The sequence below is a fragment of the Phyllostomus hastatus genome, unplaced genomic scaffold (genome assembly GCF_019186645.2).
Source record: "Phyllostomus hastatus isolate PE091 unplaced genomic scaffold, TTU_PhHast_1.1 phas_scaffold_46, whole genome shotgun sequence".
NCBI classification, from domain to species: domain Eukaryota; kingdom Metazoa; phylum Chordata; class Mammalia; order Chiroptera; family Phyllostomidae; genus Phyllostomus; species Phyllostomus hastatus.
In genome coordinates this window covers 7,565,639-7,584,317 of record NW_025334032.1, presented here as the reverse complement: position 1 = coordinate 7,584,317, position 18,679 = coordinate 7,565,639, and the positions used below count along the sequence as shown (strand labels likewise).

At 35.4% G+C, this 18,679-nt stretch overlaps 1 protein-coding gene across 2 annotated transcripts in view; it reads right to left on the bottom strand.

Moving 5' to 3' along the window:
* The window catches only part of ITGBL1 (integrin subunit beta like 1), a 253,169-nt gene that overhangs the window by 106,757 nt on the left and 127,733 nt on the right, over nucleotides 1-18,679 (bottom strand). For both annotated transcript variants that reach the window (XM_045821829.1, XM_045821830.1), the window contains one exon: nucleotides 12,977-13,123. In XM_045821829.1, the coding sequence (XP_045677785.1) occupies nucleotides 12,977-13,123 (147 nt within the window). The remainder of the gene's footprint in view (nucleotides 1-12,976; nucleotides 13,124-18,679) is intronic.

The window sequence follows — 18,679 nt, the reverse complement described above, 5'->3', positions numbered from 1 at the left end:
GAAAAGTCTCCAGATAGTATGAATTTGGCACACTGTTATTCTTTGAAAGTGTGTTCTCAGGTAAGAGACTTTAACTAACTTGCTTATTTCATTAATTAAAACATACTAATTGATACAAATGAGGGCATAGTTTGTATTTTCCAAAAGCTACAATATTAAATAATTAGTTTCAATTTATCATTCTTGCTCCCTTTCACAACTTCCCTTGTGGGGGTATATGGTTATGTATGTTTAAGGACTGAAATATACAATGCTTCTTAGAGCAAGTCAAATGAAAGAAAACCAAGGAATGCAAAGGATATGCAAACAAAAACACATGCGATTTTAGTACCAAACAAAAAGATGACTTAGGCAAAGGGACAAATGATGATCAAAGAAGGAAAATACATCAAACACAGGCCTCTGAATAATAATGCCTCCTGATAAACCATGTGCTTTTACAATTATAGGAGTCAATAAAAGGTAAGTGGTAAAAGTACATAACACCAAAAGTAAAATATATTGAGAGGAGTTAACTAATTATTTAAATTGTCAGTATTGGGAGGGCGTGAAGGGAACCCCTGTTACGCTCCTGGTGAGAAAGTATACTGGCATAATTTTTCTAAAGAATACAAATTGTTAGGGAAATTTGTAATTAAAAACTTTTAATATATTTTATTCATTTAGGTCTATGCACTCCACATGTAAAAATTAATGCTAAGAATTTGTGCCCCACAGCTTGTGCTACCACAGCAAAGGAATAGAGTACTTCCATTGCTAATAACTTAATTCAAACTACTACCAATGAACCAGATTTCCTTAAGAAGTGTAACTGGAGATGAATTGTGGGAGACCGTGTGAAATCCCAAGGTGCCTACTTTGAAGGAGCATTATTGTCCTATATACAATGTTTCTTATATCTTGTACCTTTTTCAATACATGTCTCTTTTTCATATTAAAAATAATTTGTGCAAATTTTAGGTTATAAGAATGTAAAGTATAATATTTAGAACTTGAATAAAATGAGACAATTTAGATGTCTAATAAAAGAAAGTTGATTCTTTGGTTACAATTGCATTATAACAACTTGTTATGTCAACTAAGCATCCACATCAATGATTTTGCATAAGAACGTAACAAGGAAATAAATATTTTCATTACATATTGTTCAGCAAGTTGGCCTGGTAAAAGAATGAGTAAATTATCTAAAAACAGTTCTGGAGTCAGAGATCCACTGGTAAAAACTTGTATTAAAACTTGTACCTCTGGAACTTACTATGTAAGGTGGCAAACTGTTCAAACTTCCAATTTCTTTTTCTGTAAAAAGAAGAATAATTGTTCTTCTTCCCACCTAATTGTATTTGGGGGACATTAAAAAAGACAACATATTCAATGTTCTTAGCATTCTACCTGTTGAGTAAGTGAACAAACCATACTTTTGACAGAATAGCATAAATACATCATTTGTAAAATATGTACATGTTTATGTTTATTTTTATTTAAATATTGATATTGATAATAGTACATATAATAATAACCTCAACTGTTTATTGCTTATTTCCATGGGTTGCAGTATGAATTTTATTGAGTTTGCTTTGGTTTAACTGTGTTCCCTAAATTTTGTACGTGGAAGAGAGAGTGAGTCATGAGTTCTGCTCCAATAACAAAGAACCCTAATATCTGAGCAGCTTTAAACATAGGGCTATTTCTTCCTCATGTTACAGGTCCCTCAGTGGTGAGGGTTAAAATTAAACACCAGGCTAATGGATCAGCCACCATCTCAAACATTCCAAATCCCCAGGACAGATGGAAAAGTAGATAGCAAATCTTTCTGATTCTTAAGCTTCTGCTCTGAAATTATACATATCACTTTTGCTCAGATTTTTTTGACCTAAGCCCAACTCATACCTGGGAATAGAACCTCAACAAGAATAAAAATATATTCCTAAGCCAAGAAAACTTTAAACCTAGCATAAGCCATTTTCAGTTTTTGAGCAGAACATTAGTATGAAAATAATATTGTCTGCCATGCCCAGAAATTAAGATGAATAATTATATATCCATATAGACTATATGAGTTCTCTAAATTAAATAAAAAGATTCATAGGCAAAAAGAAATATAAATAAAGGAATCAGAGGATTAATTGGAAATGTAAGAGATCACTAAATTATTCCTGCTTTCAAGACAAAGTGATCCCACACTTAGCCATGACCAGCAAAGACAGTTAATCTAATTTAATTTCCAGTGGGAAAATGCCTTCACCTTCTACCTGAGGTGGACTATACTGAGAAGCTTCAGTAAATCCTACCAAGAGATTTTTTTTCTTGGCCCTGGGCTGGTAAACAGAAGAGTCTCTCTGGCTTGAAACCTGATGGACCTTGTAATTGCTTTCCTCACTTGTGTAACCATGCTGCAGTTGTCATTTATGTACTACATAAAAAAAACTAATCCTTTGAAAGTTTCCATATTGGCTATTTGCTTTGAAATATCCAAACTCAAGTGCCATTGAGTTTGCAGGTATAGCGCTATGAGGAAGGAAGGGTCTGTCTGAACATTTGTTTGAGCACTGGATTGCTCTCATAAATTCTTGGTCTTCATTCCTAGAATCCTTATGTTTTGTTATGGTACTTAAATCATTTGAAAAGTATTTCAAAAAGCTTAAATAAATTCTTTAAAAAAATTTAAATGTCATAATTTAATATATATATTCAACATCTTTTTAATAAAATAAACTTTAAATATACCCTATCACATAAAAATGGTAGCTAACTTTATTAGTTAATCTCTAGGAAGGTAAGAGACAAATATGTGTTTATCAGAGTTCATTAAAAATGTATGTATAAAGCCAATAAGAACCTTCTTACACTCACACTATATTAAAAACATTATAAATAAATAAAAAAACAATTGGTATATACATAAATTTAGAGTGATTTCCTGTTTAAGAGATTTTTTTTAGATTTTTGTTTCTTTTCCATTACATGATTTAATTTTAACAAAAAAATGAATGAATAAATAACAGTAGTCTGAGGGATACTAAATTAAAAAAAATATTTATTTTTAGAGAGAGAGGATGGGAAGGAGAAAAAGAGAGAGAGAAGCATCAAAGTGAGAGAAAAACACCAATTGATTGCCTCTCATGAGCACCCTAACCAATCAGAGATCAAACCCTCAACCCAGGCATATGTCCTGACTGGGAATTGAACTGGAAACCAACTGACAGCCACACTCATCAGGGCTAATTTTTAATCTTTTTTTACTTTAAAAGCATGATAGACTCACTCAAGTACTACCATGGCAATATGGTATTAATGTAGGTAGAACACTGGTTTTTATCAAGGGTTATTGGTGAAAGATGGGGTAAGTCAGAAATGTTTGTGAAATAAAAAGAAATTCTTTCTACCCATATCTTATCTTCCTATTTATAATTTTTAAGAATAATATAGGAAAATACCTAGGGTACAAATAATTTTGGAAACTTTGGGAATTTTCTAAATAAGGAAAACTGTAAGTAATTTTAAAAAAGAAGATAGTAACAAATAATATCAAGGATATGTGGAAATTGGAACTCTCATGCATTGCTGGTGGGAATGTAAAATTGCTGGTGGGAATGTAAAATGGTGTAGCCACCTTAAAGACAACACCTCTAAAAGTTAAAAATAGAGTTTCATATGACCCAGAAATCCCACTAACGGGTATAAACCCAAGAGAAATTAAAACACAGTTCTCACAAAAGCTCATGTATGAATGTTGCTAAAATATTACTCATGATGGCCAAAATGTAGACACAATCCAAATGTCCATTAAGAGATATATGGATAAGATGGTGGCTTTATTTGAGGGAGTGTGATCCCCTCTCTCTGTGCAGGGGAGAGAAACTTGCAGATTGGCAGAGGAACAGAGCAAGGGGCCTAGGTTACGGAAACATTTATGAAAACAGGACATCAAAAATTATAGCAGACATTGAAAAACCAGACGGTAAGGAGACTGTTTCAGGACAACAGGGACCCAGGGATCAGCATCGGGACCAGGGGGGTTGCAGCCCCCAGACCCAGTCCTCCAGGGTCTGCCTCAGGGCACCTGGGTGAGCAGAGTCACTGCTCCCTTCCTGGAAAATAGGGTTTGAGCAACACCAGGGGAGATCTTGTTGCTTGAAAGCACAGAGAGGGGAGTTGGACTGGGAGACAGTCGCGCAGGGGCTGTAAGCATAGCCCTGGGAGGGGTGAGTGGCCCCAGCTTGCTCCACTAGGGGTGGCCTGGATATGCGCCCGTACCACTAGCCCAGTGGGAGTGTGGATCTGTGGAAAACCCAGACCTTGCAGCCCTGAACAAGGAAAAGGTGAGGGGATTCACAGGTTTCTGGAGCCTGTGGTGGTGAACTCAAAGAAGCGTACGCCCCTTTAGGATTCCCGACTCTCGTGCTGTGAACCTGGAAGGGACATAGCGCTTCGGGGGTTCCTGGAACCAGCAACAGGAAAATTGATGGAAGGGCGCGCTCCTTCATGCCTTCATGATCCCCAGAGCTTGAGAATTCAAAAAAGATGCGGGTGCTTCCCAAGAACATAGAACCCGCCACGGTGAAATTTGGGGGGAAAGCGCCTCTCCTTGGAATCCCTGGAGCTTGCTCCATGAACCCGGAAAAGATGCAGGAGCTCTGAGGGGCCCTGGAGCCAAAGAGACTACAGCAGTGAGCTCCGGAGAGTGAGCTCAGGAGCACCCAGGGTCCTACAGGGGGACCTTGCTCGGATTGGCCCTCGGGAGAGCACCCTGCTGACCCTGGGGACAGTACCTGAGAGAATGACTGTTTTGACTGGGAAGAGTGATAAGCATTCCAAATGCCCCTCAGCCTGCTGAAGCCAGCAAGACCAGAAAAACTGGTCTGGCCAGTTAGAAACCAACAAGAGGTTTGTTTGTTTGTTTGTTTGTTTGTTTGTTTGTTTTTTTAGTTGTTGGTTGATTGTTTCATTTTATCTTGTTTTTTAAGTGACTTTTTATTTTTTAATTCTTACTATTTTTATATATCTCAATTCCTTATGTTTCTCTTCCTTTCATCCTAGTATTATTCCTTCCACTCCAATTTTATCAATCCTGCATTCCATCTTCTGTTTTTTTCCCTTTATTTTTTTGAGCTTGCAAGTTACTGCAAATTTGTATTATCTTTTTCTCACTTTTCTGACATTTTTTATTTTAATAGTATTTTGGTATTCTTTTTTTTTCTGTATAATTTTCTTTGCTTGGCTGATTATACTGTCATTTAATAGGTTCCCCCTGTTATCTCAGCCACAGTGTGTTGATAATTTACTATCCTTCATTTGTGTTCCATTAGTACACCTCTCAAGGTTCTATACTCCTTATTCTTGTTATCTAGATTGCATAGATTCTGCCACATGATTGTTGCTTTAATATTTACTATAAATAAGACCTAGTTCATACAATTGTAAATACTACTCAACACCCCTCCCTGATCTCAGCCCATTTTGCAATTTCCTGAACCATATTATTGTGGGGGTTGTCTCTATTCTTTTACACACTACTCCTATTTACTAATTTTTATTCCCACCTTATTTCAGAATCTGACCTCCCACAGACTCACAGCTTTCTGGATCCAACTAACAATACTTTTGCCCCCAATAAGAGTCTCATCTTCTTTCCATTCTTTCTAAAACGTGGCTAGTGGGGTGGAAGATCACAGTTAACACTATGTAGCCAAAGGATATCACATCTCTTCTCTACTGGCTGCTAATGTAAATATCATAGAATACTGTCTGTTTGTCTTAAACCATTTTGCCTTACTCCTCCAACTTACCACAAAAAAGAGTAGGGGGAAGGTGTGAACACCCCGATACATGAAGGAGACTGCACCACTGAATCTCATAGGTATTCTACCACAGAAGTTCACACCATAATCACAGGGAACCAGAACACAACAATTTAAGAAACAGAGGCTAACAAGAGAAGTCTCATGAACAATGAGAAGAAAAAGAAACAATCCCCAAATGAAGGGAAAGGAGGAAGCCTCAGAAAAAAATGCTAAATGAAATACAGGCAACTCAACTGTCAGATATTGAGTTCAAAACAATGATTATCAGGAAGCTCAATGAACTCACAATGAGCTACCAGAAACTAGAGGGAAACTACAACAATCTCACTGCAAACTATATCAACATGAAAAAAAAAATAGAAACTATCAACAAGAGCCAAGAGGAAATGAAGAAGACAATCTCTGAACTGAAGAACACAGCACAGGAATCAAAAGCAGGATTGATGAAGCAGAAGACCAGATTAGCAAATTGGAGGGCAAAGTAGAAAAGAACACCCAGAAAGAGCAAGAAAATGAAAAGAGGCTTAGAAAGAATGAAGAGGGATTAAGAGAAATGCAGACAATATGAAATGTAATAATATCCATATAATAGGGATACCAGAAGGAGAAGAAGAAGAGCAAGGGATAGAAAACCTATTTGAAAAAGTAATGATGGAAAAGTTCCCTAATTTGATGAGAGAAAAAGTCACACAAATCCAGGAAACACAGAAAGTCCCAATCAAGAGGAACCCAAAGAGGCCCACCTCAAGACACATCAAAATTAAAATGGCAAAATTTCAAGACAAAGAGAGAATCTTAAAGGCAGCAAGGGAGAAACAGGAAGTAACATACAAGGGAGCCCCAATAAGGCTAACAGGTCACTTCTCAATGGAAACACTCCAAGCTAGAAGAGAATGGCAAGAAATATTCCAAGTAATGAGAACCAGAGGTCTGCAACCAAGGCTACTTTACCCAGCTAGGCTTTCAATCAAGAGAGAAGGTCAAATAAGAAGCTTCCCAAACAAAAGATGTTTAAAAGAATACACCTCCACCAAATCAGCTCTGCAAGAGATGCTAAAGGTACTGCTTTAAGGAAAGGAAGGAAAAGAGAGAGACAGAGAGGAACACAGGTACATAGATACAATGAATAAGTACCCATCAATAATAATCTTAAATGTAAATGGATTAAATGCTCCAATCAAAAGACATGGAACAGCTGAATGGATAAGAAAACATGACCCACACATGTGCTGCCTACAGGAGAGCCACCTCAGGATAAAAGACCTGCACAGGCTGAAAGTGAATGGACTGGAAACAAGTTTTCCAAGCAAACAGACAGGAAAAAAAAAGCCGGGGTAGCAATACTCATATCTCACAAAATAGACTTCCAAAAAAGGGCCATAAAGAGAGACCCAGAAGGTCACTTCACAATACTCAAGGGAAGAATCCACAAAGAAGACATAAATTTTTAAATATATATGCACCCAACATAGGAGCACCCAAATACATAGAGAAAATATTAGAGCACTTCAACAAAGATATTGACAGTGACAATTATAGCGGGAGATTTTAACACCCCACTATCAAAAATGGACAGATCTTCCAAACAAAATGTCAACAAAGATATTGGGGCATTGAACAATATCCTAGATGAAATGGACATAACTGATATATACTGAGTCCTCCATCCTAAAGAAGCTAAATAGATATTCTTTTCAAATATACACAGAATATTTTCAAAGATAGACCACATGATGGGACATAAAACAAGCCTCAACAATTTCAAGAAAATTGAAATCATATCAAGCATTATCTCGGATCACAAGAGACTGAAGCTAGAAATCAACCCCAAGGAAAAAAAAAACCCAAAACACTCAAAATCATGGAGATTGAATAGCATGCTATTAAACAATGAATGGGTCAAGAATGAAATTAGGGAAGAAATAAAAGGTTTCTGGGAATAAATGAAAACAAACTCACAACAACCCAAAACTTATGGGACACAGCCGAGGCAGACCTGAGAGGGAAGTTCATAGCGATACAGACCCACCTAAAAAAGTTAGAAACATTTCAAACAAACAACCTAACGCTACATCTACAAGAACTGGAGGAACAACAACAAAGACAGCCCAGAGCAAGCAGAAGGAAGAAAATAACAGAGATCAGAGCAGAATTAGAGGCTAAAAGCACAATTCTAAGGATCAATGAATCCAAGAGCTGGATCTTTGAAAAGATGAACAGAATTGACAAGCCTTTAAGCAGACTCATCAAGAAAAAAAGAGAGAAGACCCAAATAAACACAATCAGAAATGAAAGAGGAGAGATTACAACTGATACCACAGAAATACAAAGGATTGTAAAAATTACTACAAAGAGCTGTATGCCAAGAAATTTAAAAACCTAGGTGAAATGGACAAATTTCTAGACAAATATAATCTTCCAAAACTCAATGAAAAAGAAGTAGAAAGCCTGAACAAACCAATAACAGCAAAAGAAATTGAAGCAGTAATCAAAAAACTCCCAACACACAAAAGCCCAGGACCAGATGGTTTCACAGGAGAATTATACAAAGTATTTAAGGAAGAGCTAACCCCTATACTTCACAGACTATTCCAAAAAATCCAAAAACATGGAACACTCCCAAACTTTTTTATGAGGCCAACATCATCTTAATTCCAAAACCAGATAAAGACACAATAAAGAAAAAAAACTTCCAGGCCAGTATCGCTCATAAACATTGACGCTAGAATCCTCAACAAAATACTGGCAAACAGCATCCAACAATACATTAAAAAGATCATACACCATGACCAAGTGGGACTCATTCCAGGGATGCAAGGATGGTACAATATTTGCAAATCAGTAAATGTAATACAGCACATACACAAAAGCAAAGACAAAAATCACAGGATCACATCAATAGATACAAAAAAAGCTTTTGATAAGGTACAGCACCCATTTATAATAAAAACACTTGGCAAAGTGGGAATAGAGGGAGCATTCCTCAACATAATAAAGGCCATATATGAGAGACGTACAGCCAACATCATACTCAATGGGCAAAAACTAAAATCTTTTCCACTATGATCAGGAACAAGACAAGGCTGTCCACTTTTGCCACTTCTATATAGTACTGGAAGTTTTAGCCACAGGGATCAGACAAGAAAAAGAAATAAAAGGCATCCAAATCAGAAAGGAGGAAACAACACTGTCACTGTTTACAGATAACATAATAGTGTACAAAGAAAATCCTATAGACTCCACAAAAAATCTGCTTGGACTAATAAATTAATTTGGCAACACAGTGGGATACAAAGTCAATATTCAGAAATCAAAGGCATTTCTGTACACCAACAATGAAACAGAAGAAGCAGAAATCAAGAAAAAAATCCCATGTGAAATAGCAAAAGGAAAAATAAAATACCTAGGAAAAAACCTAACCAAAGAGGTAAAAAGCCTGTATTCAGAAAACTACATAACACTGAGGAAAGAAATCAAGGAAGACACAACCAAATGGAAACATATACCATGTTCATGTATTGGAAGAATTAATATCATCAAAATGTCCATACTACCCAAAGCAATTTACACATTCAATGCAATACCTATTAAAGTACCAATGGATGGCTTATATCACAGACATAGAACAAACACTTCAAAAATTTATATGGAACCTTAAATGACCCTGAATAGTTGCTGCAATTTTGAGGAAGAAGAGTAAAGTAGGAGGAATCACAATACCTGACACTAAACTATGCTACAAGGCCACTGTAATCAAAACAGCCTGGTACTGGCATAAAAACAGGCACATGGACCAATGGAACAGAACAGAGAGCCCAGAAATAAACCCAAGTCTCAATGGTCAATTAATATTTGACAAAGAGGAAAGAATCTTAAAATGGAGTAAAAATAGCCTCTTCAATGAATGGTGTTGGGAAAACTGGACAGCTACGTGCAAAAAAATGAAACTCCAGCACCAATTTACACCTTGTACAAAAATAAATTCAAGGTGGGTAAAAGATTTAAATATAAACCTTGACACCATTAAAGTCCTAGAGGAAAACGTAGGTAGGAAAATCTCAGATATTTCACATAGAAACTTTTTTACTGGCATATCCCCTAGAGTAAGGGACATAAAGGAAAGAATAAACAAATGGGACCTCATCAAAATAAAAAGCTTCTACACAGCTAAAGAAAACAGTATCAAAATAAAAAGAGAACTAACTGTATGGGAAAACATTTTTGCCAATGATACCTCAGACAAGGGTTTAACCTTCAAAATGTATAAAGAACTTACACGACTCCACTCTAAGAGGACAAACAACCCAATTAAAAAATGGGCAAAGGACTTGAACAGACATTTCTCCAAGGAGGACATACAGAAGATCCAAAGACATGTGAAACAATGTTCAATATTGCTAGCTTTCAGAGAGATGCAAATTAAAACCACAATGAGATACCACTTCACACCAGACAAAATGGCCATCATAAACAAAGCAACAAACAACAAGTGTTGGAGAGGTTGTGGAGAAAAGGGGACCCTAGTGCACTGTTAGTGGGACTGCAGACTGGTCCAGCCACTATGGAAAACAGTATGGAACTTCCTCAGAAAACTAAAAATGGATCTGCCTTTTGACCCTGCAATTCCACTGCTGGAACTATATCCTAAGAACACTGAAACATCAATACAAAAGAACCTTTGTACCCTGATGTTCATAGCAGCACAATTTACAATAGATAGGTGCTGGAAGCAACCTAGATGCCCATCAGCAAATGAATGGATCAAAACACCATGGTACATCTACACAATGGAATTCTATGCAGCAGAAAGAAAGAAGGAGCTCCTACCCTTTGAAACAGCTTGGATGGAGCTGGAAAGCATTATGCTAAGTGAAATAAGTCAGGCATCAAAAGACAAATACCACATGATCTCACCTTTAAGAGGAACCTAAACAACAAAACAAAGAAACAAACAAAATATAACCAAGGACACTGAAATAGAGAACAGGCTGACAGTGACCAGAGCGGAGAGGGGAGGGAATTTCAGGGGAAAGGGGGAAGGGTTTACAGGAACAAATTTAAAGGACACATGAACAAAAACTAGGAGGAGGGTGGTAATGGGAGGGAAGTGGGGAGGGTTGGGGGGATGGGCTGGAATGGGAGTAAAAGGGAGAAAAATGTACTTGAATAATGATTAAAAATAAATTAAATTTTTTTAAAAAGTAAAAAAAATGTAAAGAAAAGAAAAGGGGACCCTACTGCACTGTTAGTGGGATTGCAGGCTGGTACAACCACTGTGGAAAACAGTATGGAATTTGCTCAGAAAACTAAAAATAGATCTGCCTTTTGACCCAGCAATTCCACTGCTAGGAATATATCCTAATAACCTCGAAACACAAATCCAAAAGAACCTATGCACCCTAATGTTCATAGCAGCACAATTTACAATAGCCAAGTGTTGGAAGCAACCTTAGTGCCATCAGTAAATGAATGGATCAAAAAACTATGGTACATTTACACAATGGAATTCTATGCAGCAGAAAAAAAGAAGGAGCTCCTACCCTTTGCAACATCTTGGATGGAGCTGGAAAGCATTATGCTAAGTGAAGTAGGCCAAGGGGTAAAAGACAAATACCATATGATCACACCTTTAACAGGAACCTAAACAACAAAACAAATGAACAAACAAAATATAACCAAAGACACTGAAATAGGGAACAAACAGGCTGATAGTGACCAGAGGGGAGGGAATTTCAGGGGAAAAGGGGAAGGGTTTACAGGACCAATTATAAAGGACACATGGACAAAAACTAGGGGGGGTGGAAATGGGAGGGAGGTGAGGAGGGCTGCAATGGGAGTAAAAGACAGAAAACTGACAGAAAATTGTTGTTCAACAATTAAAATAAAAAATGTTTTAAAAAAGAAGTATTCAGAGAAAAAGACCTTCAGATCATGAGACTGACGCGCTGCCCGCTGCGCTAAGAGGGCCGCTGAGAAAAAGAGATAAATGGATAAATACCTGTGATTTACCCATACAAATGAATATTATTCAGCCATAGAAAGTACTGAACTTCATGCTACAACATGGATAAACCAACAACAAAAAGACTACTTATTTTATGATTCCATTTATGTCAAATACCCAGATTAGGCAAATTCATTGGAATAGGATGTAGATTAATGGTCTCTAAAGGTTGAGGAAAAAGGGGAATGGGGCATGATTGGTAAGGAGTGCAAAGATTCTTTTGTGGTAGTGAAAATGCTCTAGAATGAGATAGTGGTGATAGTTGCATAATTCTGTTAATATACTAAAAACTGCCGAGTTGTATATTTTAAAGTGAATTTTATGTTATTTGAATTATATCTCAATAAAATATTCATTGCGTGTTCATTTTTCAAAGAGTAAACTGCAACATAAAATTAAACTTCTGGTCTAATATTCAGGTAAAAACAGCCTTCCTTCATTTCCTCTCATGAATTACATATGTAATAACTTTAATTACCAGTTCTTCTGAAAGAATATTTCATACTAACTTTGCCATTTTCATATTAGAGGTGATGTTCTATTTCTTTGATTTTGACAAATCAAAAAGAATAGCACCAGTTTTCCTCTAGATGAATTCTTCCATCTCTAATTTGTACTGATATGGTACCAAGTGCACAGCTGAGACCACATGCATTCTAGAACAAAAGACTATTCAGAACTATCTCTTCATACAATGCTCTTTCAAAAGCCAACACTCTCCTTTGAGACACCAATGTTATTGAGTTTCAGTGAACAATTAGTCTCATTCAGAAAGTTTTGAGCAAATATTGAAACATTTTTTTCTTTTTAATGTACCATTCAACTGAAATTGAGCAAACCTAAAAGCTAGAGAGGATTAATAGCATGTGAGTGTGTGAGTAAGACAGAGAGGGAAAGAGAGAGATTATATTTCTCTGTGTACTTTTACTCATGGAACTTGGATTTTTTTCTGTTTTTTATTCAATTTATTGGGGTGACATTGGTTAATAAGCTTATACAGGTTTCAAGTGTGCAATTCTACGATAGACCATCTGTATGTTTTATTAGTTCTTGAAAGACTAATCTTTCATTCAGGAATCTTAGCTATCTTTTAAATAAGATATATGTGAATTGAATTCATTTGACTTATAGGATTAGGAGTCAGTGGTAAGGCCTGAGAGCCCTCACTTACCTCTTCCAGAGCAAGGCAGATCAGAACTTCCTTGGCACTTCTTGATGCTCTCCTCAGGTGACAGTGGGCAGGAACGTGGATGCTCACACTTTTTCCCATACCAGCCTACTTTGCAGTCACATCTTCCACAATTACATTGTCCATGACCTTCACAATGAAAACAGTGTATAGTTAAGATCCTGACTCATTTGTCACATTCCATGTTGAAATGAAATGGATTCAGACTTCAATATAATTTTCATATATATGTATGTATTTAATATATATGTATGCATATGTATTTTCATATATATGTATGTATGAAAATTATATTGAAGTCTGAATTTATTTCATGGATAAAATGGATAAAAATCCATGCTATTTTGTCATTGGCATCTGATATTAATATATATCACATTATGGAAATTGATCTTCAGTGAAGAGTGGCCAGCTTTATCAATATTACATGAGGTTTGGGGGTAGATGTCTATCTTCTGAGTTTGAAGAATTGAATCATCCACATCTCAGGAATCTTTTCACCATCAATTAACATGATTCTTCATGGAAAAAACCATAAAATCTTAGGTCAAAGTGGGGTGAGATATTAGGAATCATTGAATACAAATCTCTCATTTTTAACACTAGATTCAATTCAAAGGATATTTATTGAGTACCTAGTATGTATAATAGAGTCTAGATAATAAATTGCTATTTTAATATTCTACCTTAGAACTCATCATTTTAAAGGAAATAAAATTGTGGTTACTAGTAAATATGTATAACATGTGAATAGGATCCTTTAGAACTTCAAATATGAGAATTTTTAAAATCCTTACCCAAGGACATGTTTATTTATTTCAGAGAGAGGAAGGGACAGAGGGAGAGAGGGGGAGGGAAGTAGAAAGAGAGAGAAAAAGAGAGAGAGGAAGAGAGAGAGAGAGATATGTGAGAGAGGAATCATCAGTCAGTTGCCTCTCATACCAGACCTGGGACTAAACCCACAACCTAAGCATATACCCTGACTGGGAATCTAACCACAACCTTTTGATGTATGAGATGATGATCCAACCAACTGAATCATCCAGACAGAGCAAGAGAATTTCTATTATTATACTTCAATTTATTAGAAATTAGATTTCATTGGTTGTTAGGTTCTGTGTTTTTTTGCAATTTCTCCAAGCTTAAGAACTTACTACCCTTCTTTTCAATGCTCATGTTATTTAGAGCAAAATTTGTGAACAGAGTTGTAATTCAAATGCATAGGTAAGTAACAATTTTTAAAACAAAATCTTTAAATTTAAAATACAATTGATTCTGCCTTTTTATAGGAGCCAATGACTCTGAAATTCTTGAAAACAAGAGATTTCATTTCAAAAACAGCTAGATCTTCCACAAGGATACCAGGCAAAGTACAGAACATGCTGCCATTTGTGGAAGAGCAGTTGACAATTTAACAAGAAAAAATTGAACAATACAATTAGGTTGAACGGGGAAAAAAGCTTTACTCTTAAAAGTTTAAAATAGCTGTAAAAGTTAAACATCCAGCATGTTTAAATGCCAGAAAATCCTTATTTACTCAGGAGGATGCTACTTGCTGCTTTAGTTGCTTGAAATTCACAGGCAGCAATCCTTGCTCAGGGTGAGTCTCACTGGGAACATGAAAAAAAGCAGGAACCTGTGTTGAGGACTCCTGTGACTGATGGGAGAACAATCTCAAGTTCTATAATTGGGATACAGGTTTAAGAGAAGTAATTATTTTGTATCTGAAGATCATCCATTTTTTAATATTTTTTAAAATTTGTAGTAGAATAAAATACATTCATGATTGTAGATTTCACTAATAAGAGATTTTTAGAGTGAAAAGTTGGTTCAATTAATATAAAAAATATCAGATTAATTGTGAATGCATTAACAAATTATAAAAATGCAGCTGCTCTAGAAAAAATAACTGTTATTACTGAAGCTTCATTTTATTTACCCTTTGCTATTTCTGTGTTCTGTTACAAATACTAGGCAAAAATTTAGTCTATATTATCTTATACCTCTATTTCCTGTGCACTTAATGCAGCGTCATGGAGCATCTCAAGGACAACTCCTACAAATTTATGCTTCACCTCTTGGCATCACCAACTCCAAGTACACTTGGGAACAACATATAAAATGTGCCCTCACTTTTGCCATGTGTGTAATGATCCCTAACTTACTGTGCCTTCTGCTTCAAGCTCAGTCTTCATTTAATCAAAATGCCCTCTCAATAACCCAGCTGCATTTGAGTGAGTGCTTACACATTGCAATGAATTAATGAAATAGTGTCTTTGCTGTGATTGGCTTTAGAGAGAAAGGCTTTGCCTCTAAATAGGATAGTATCACAGTGGGAGAATATTGTCTAGTTCAGAATGGCCCTTGCTCCTTCTCAAATCATCCACTTATGAGTCTTTTACACTTTGCCCTCAAAAGTCGACATGACATCAATTGAACAAATTCAAGCTGAGGAAAGAAGCCTTATTAAAATATGAGTGACCTAAGTAAATCATCCATAATAAATAAAATTCCTGAGAGTCCGTGAGTAGCATATGCCAACAAGTTTAATAATAAAATAGTGTCATGGAGAATTTTTTTAATGTTTCATTATTTTGGGAAAGTAGGAATATCTGAATCAAATATCTCAATGAAGATCATAGAGAAGCAGATGCAAAAGCAATAGAGAAAATGTTTAAATAATTCTAGTCTAATATAACAAAATATAGTATAGACAATGGCATTATCTAATCTGTTTATTAGAGATTTATTGACAAGTTAAAACATAAATATGTTTTGCTTTCACAGTAACGAAAAATTTCACCCTACATCTTTTAATAACTCAAAGTCACATTCTGTCAAATATATTTTAAAATGTCATAGATTTTAATTTACCAGTAAATGAAACTGTATCTTTTCTATAAAGTTAATGTAGTTAGGTAATCACTTAGAAATGAAATGTTCTGACACCAGATACTGAAGTAGGTATTGAGCTTTTCAGACAAAACAGGAAATCATAAAGTGAAACTATAATTTTTCTTCTTGAGTTTCTAGTTTTTCAATTCTAGTATAAAATTTATGCCACAAAGAGGAAAGAACATTTTTTATAAGGACAAAATTAAGAAGATGAAAATGCTTGGTTTTGATATACAAAGAGGACTTTAGAAAAGATGAAATCTATTTAGCATCAAAATCCTTTAGACTACTATAACATACTCTATTAAGGTATTTCATACACAAATAGTAAAAAGATCATAAAAGAAATTAGGAAACCTGTGTCCTTGGTCTAAGTGTGTCACTTCTTCACCTTTCTGAGCCTCATGTCACTGGACTTTATCTTTAAAAGTGAACAAACCAGAAGCAAATTTTCCCATCCTAGTCTGAAATGTAATGCTTCCTTGCTACTGTGTCAAACATATATATTAAGCCTGCAGGAGTTAATTTCACTGTTTCTAATAAGTATTCCTATAAACTCTGTAGGCAGAAAATAACAAAATACAGATGAAAGATACAGATTGTTGTTATTCGTTCCTGATATCAAATGTGAGAATGCACATTAGAGAATTGCTTTCAAAAGATCTATAATCATACATTAAAGACACACACAACAATAGAAGGACAACAAGCTGTTGGTGTATAAATGGGATCACAACTCAGTCTGTACCATATGGTCAGGGAGTTGGCAGCAAGACTAGACAGACAAGTGACATAATGACCATGTTGGGTGGGTAGAACTGTAAAGGCTCTCAAACCATTATAGTAGAGGCTGTTGACACCAATACTTATTTTTTTCTTTACAATCATTGTGTTTCTTTGAGTTAAGCTATCTAAACTCAGAAATATCAATCCAGGACAAATACAGTTTCTTTCATTCCAGACAAACATCTTCTGCTATAAGGGATATTTCTTTCTTTTAAAATGACCAAAAATGCTCATAAATTGCAGTCTGATGTCTACAAGTAGCTTCTTAAAAAGCAATATGAAGATAATTAATAGGGAAAAATTTGGGAAAATCAATTAGATCTAACTAGTATTTGTTATTTTTTAAAATTCCATTGAATATATTGATTTCCCTTTGAGACAATGTAAACTGAGCCTACTTAAATAATTTCCTCCAGTTTCTTTCCTTAATGCTTTGCTAATCCACAATGACAAATTTCCTCATATAATGTGGTTCTATCAAGTGATTCCATTTTCCAAACTAATGGTACTCTAAGCCAGGACTAACTTTACATTTTCACTATTTCAGTAAGCAGACCAAGCTGAAAAATAGAACTTAAGTTCAAACTGCAGCATATGTTTCCAATTATGGGAATTTGAGAAATAGAACAGAGTGGTAAGCAGCCAAAAGGGATAAAAGAGTCAATTTAGAATCAGAAAATAAATTCAGTAGAGCAGCTCATAGAACTGAAGTAACAAGCAAAGCAGTTGGTATATTTCAGGATAACTGGCCATGCTCTGGTCATTTTAGTCACACTCAATTTTTGTCAATGGCATCATCTTTGAGGTATTTGTGTGTACATATGCATGTGTGTATCTGTGTATGCATCCTATTTGTGTATGAGTAAATACACACACATACCATGTGGATGCTGAACAACAGACAGGAATGAATGAATTAATTAATTAAATAGAGTAAATTTATTCGAAAACAGGGATTATGTTTATATGTGTATCTTCCAGATCCATTATGGATTAAACACAAAGTATTGATAAGTGCATTACTGAATAGATAAATGTACACAGTAAGAATGAATTAATAAAATGAGAATGTCAACTAAAAGAGCCAACTTAAACTAATCTATCAGGAGATTTCCTTTGGATTTAAATAAGTGTTTAAATAAATAAACATTCTCAGGATTGCAAGAATGGGAGTCTAAAATAAAGCTGTTTCATCTAAACTTTATTCCACTACAGCCTTGCATAAATCACTAGAGAATATCAACATAGCTGCATTAAATTACATGGTTTCTTAGGCTATATGTGTTTTCAGATGAAACAAAAGCAGTATGAACTTGATTTCAAGTTACTTAATTTCTCTGAACCTGTTTCCTCTTCTGTTAAAATACAGATAATCATGTCTCCCACTATGAGTTAGTGTGAACATAAAAAGGAATGAGGTATGTAAATGAACTTGGTAAGTGTTTACCAAAGTCAGCTCACTGTTAATGTTTCTCCTTTCCTAAATTCCTCATGTTAAGTGTGGGAAGCAACTGTGGAGAACTGCTCACATTCATTTCATTCAATGAACACAAAATGAAATCACAATTACTTATTTATTATGTCTCATTGTCATATGTCTCATTGTTCAAAAAAGCACATTACCTCATCACTTTTGCCCATTCCCAACTGTCTACACCTACAGCATGGAGACCACATATAAAGGATTAACCATTCTCTTCTAAACACTTCCCATGAGAAACCCCAGTTGCTTATTAGCTTTCTTGTTTGAAATCTCATAGGATAGGGGAAAATGGAAAAGAGAGGAAGAGGAAAATAGGGTAGAAGGCAGAAGTGAGGGAATAAATGAAGTGCAAAATTTCAGATTCCAAGGAGTCCTTCTTAATAACATTTACTCTCCCAACCTATAGTAGTAATTCTATGCCTAAAAAGCATGTAATAGGAATTGTGAGCTTATATAAGAAAGAAAGTATCAACTGAAGTGGCAATGCCCATCTTTACCTCATGGTTCAAGTCCCCAACAAT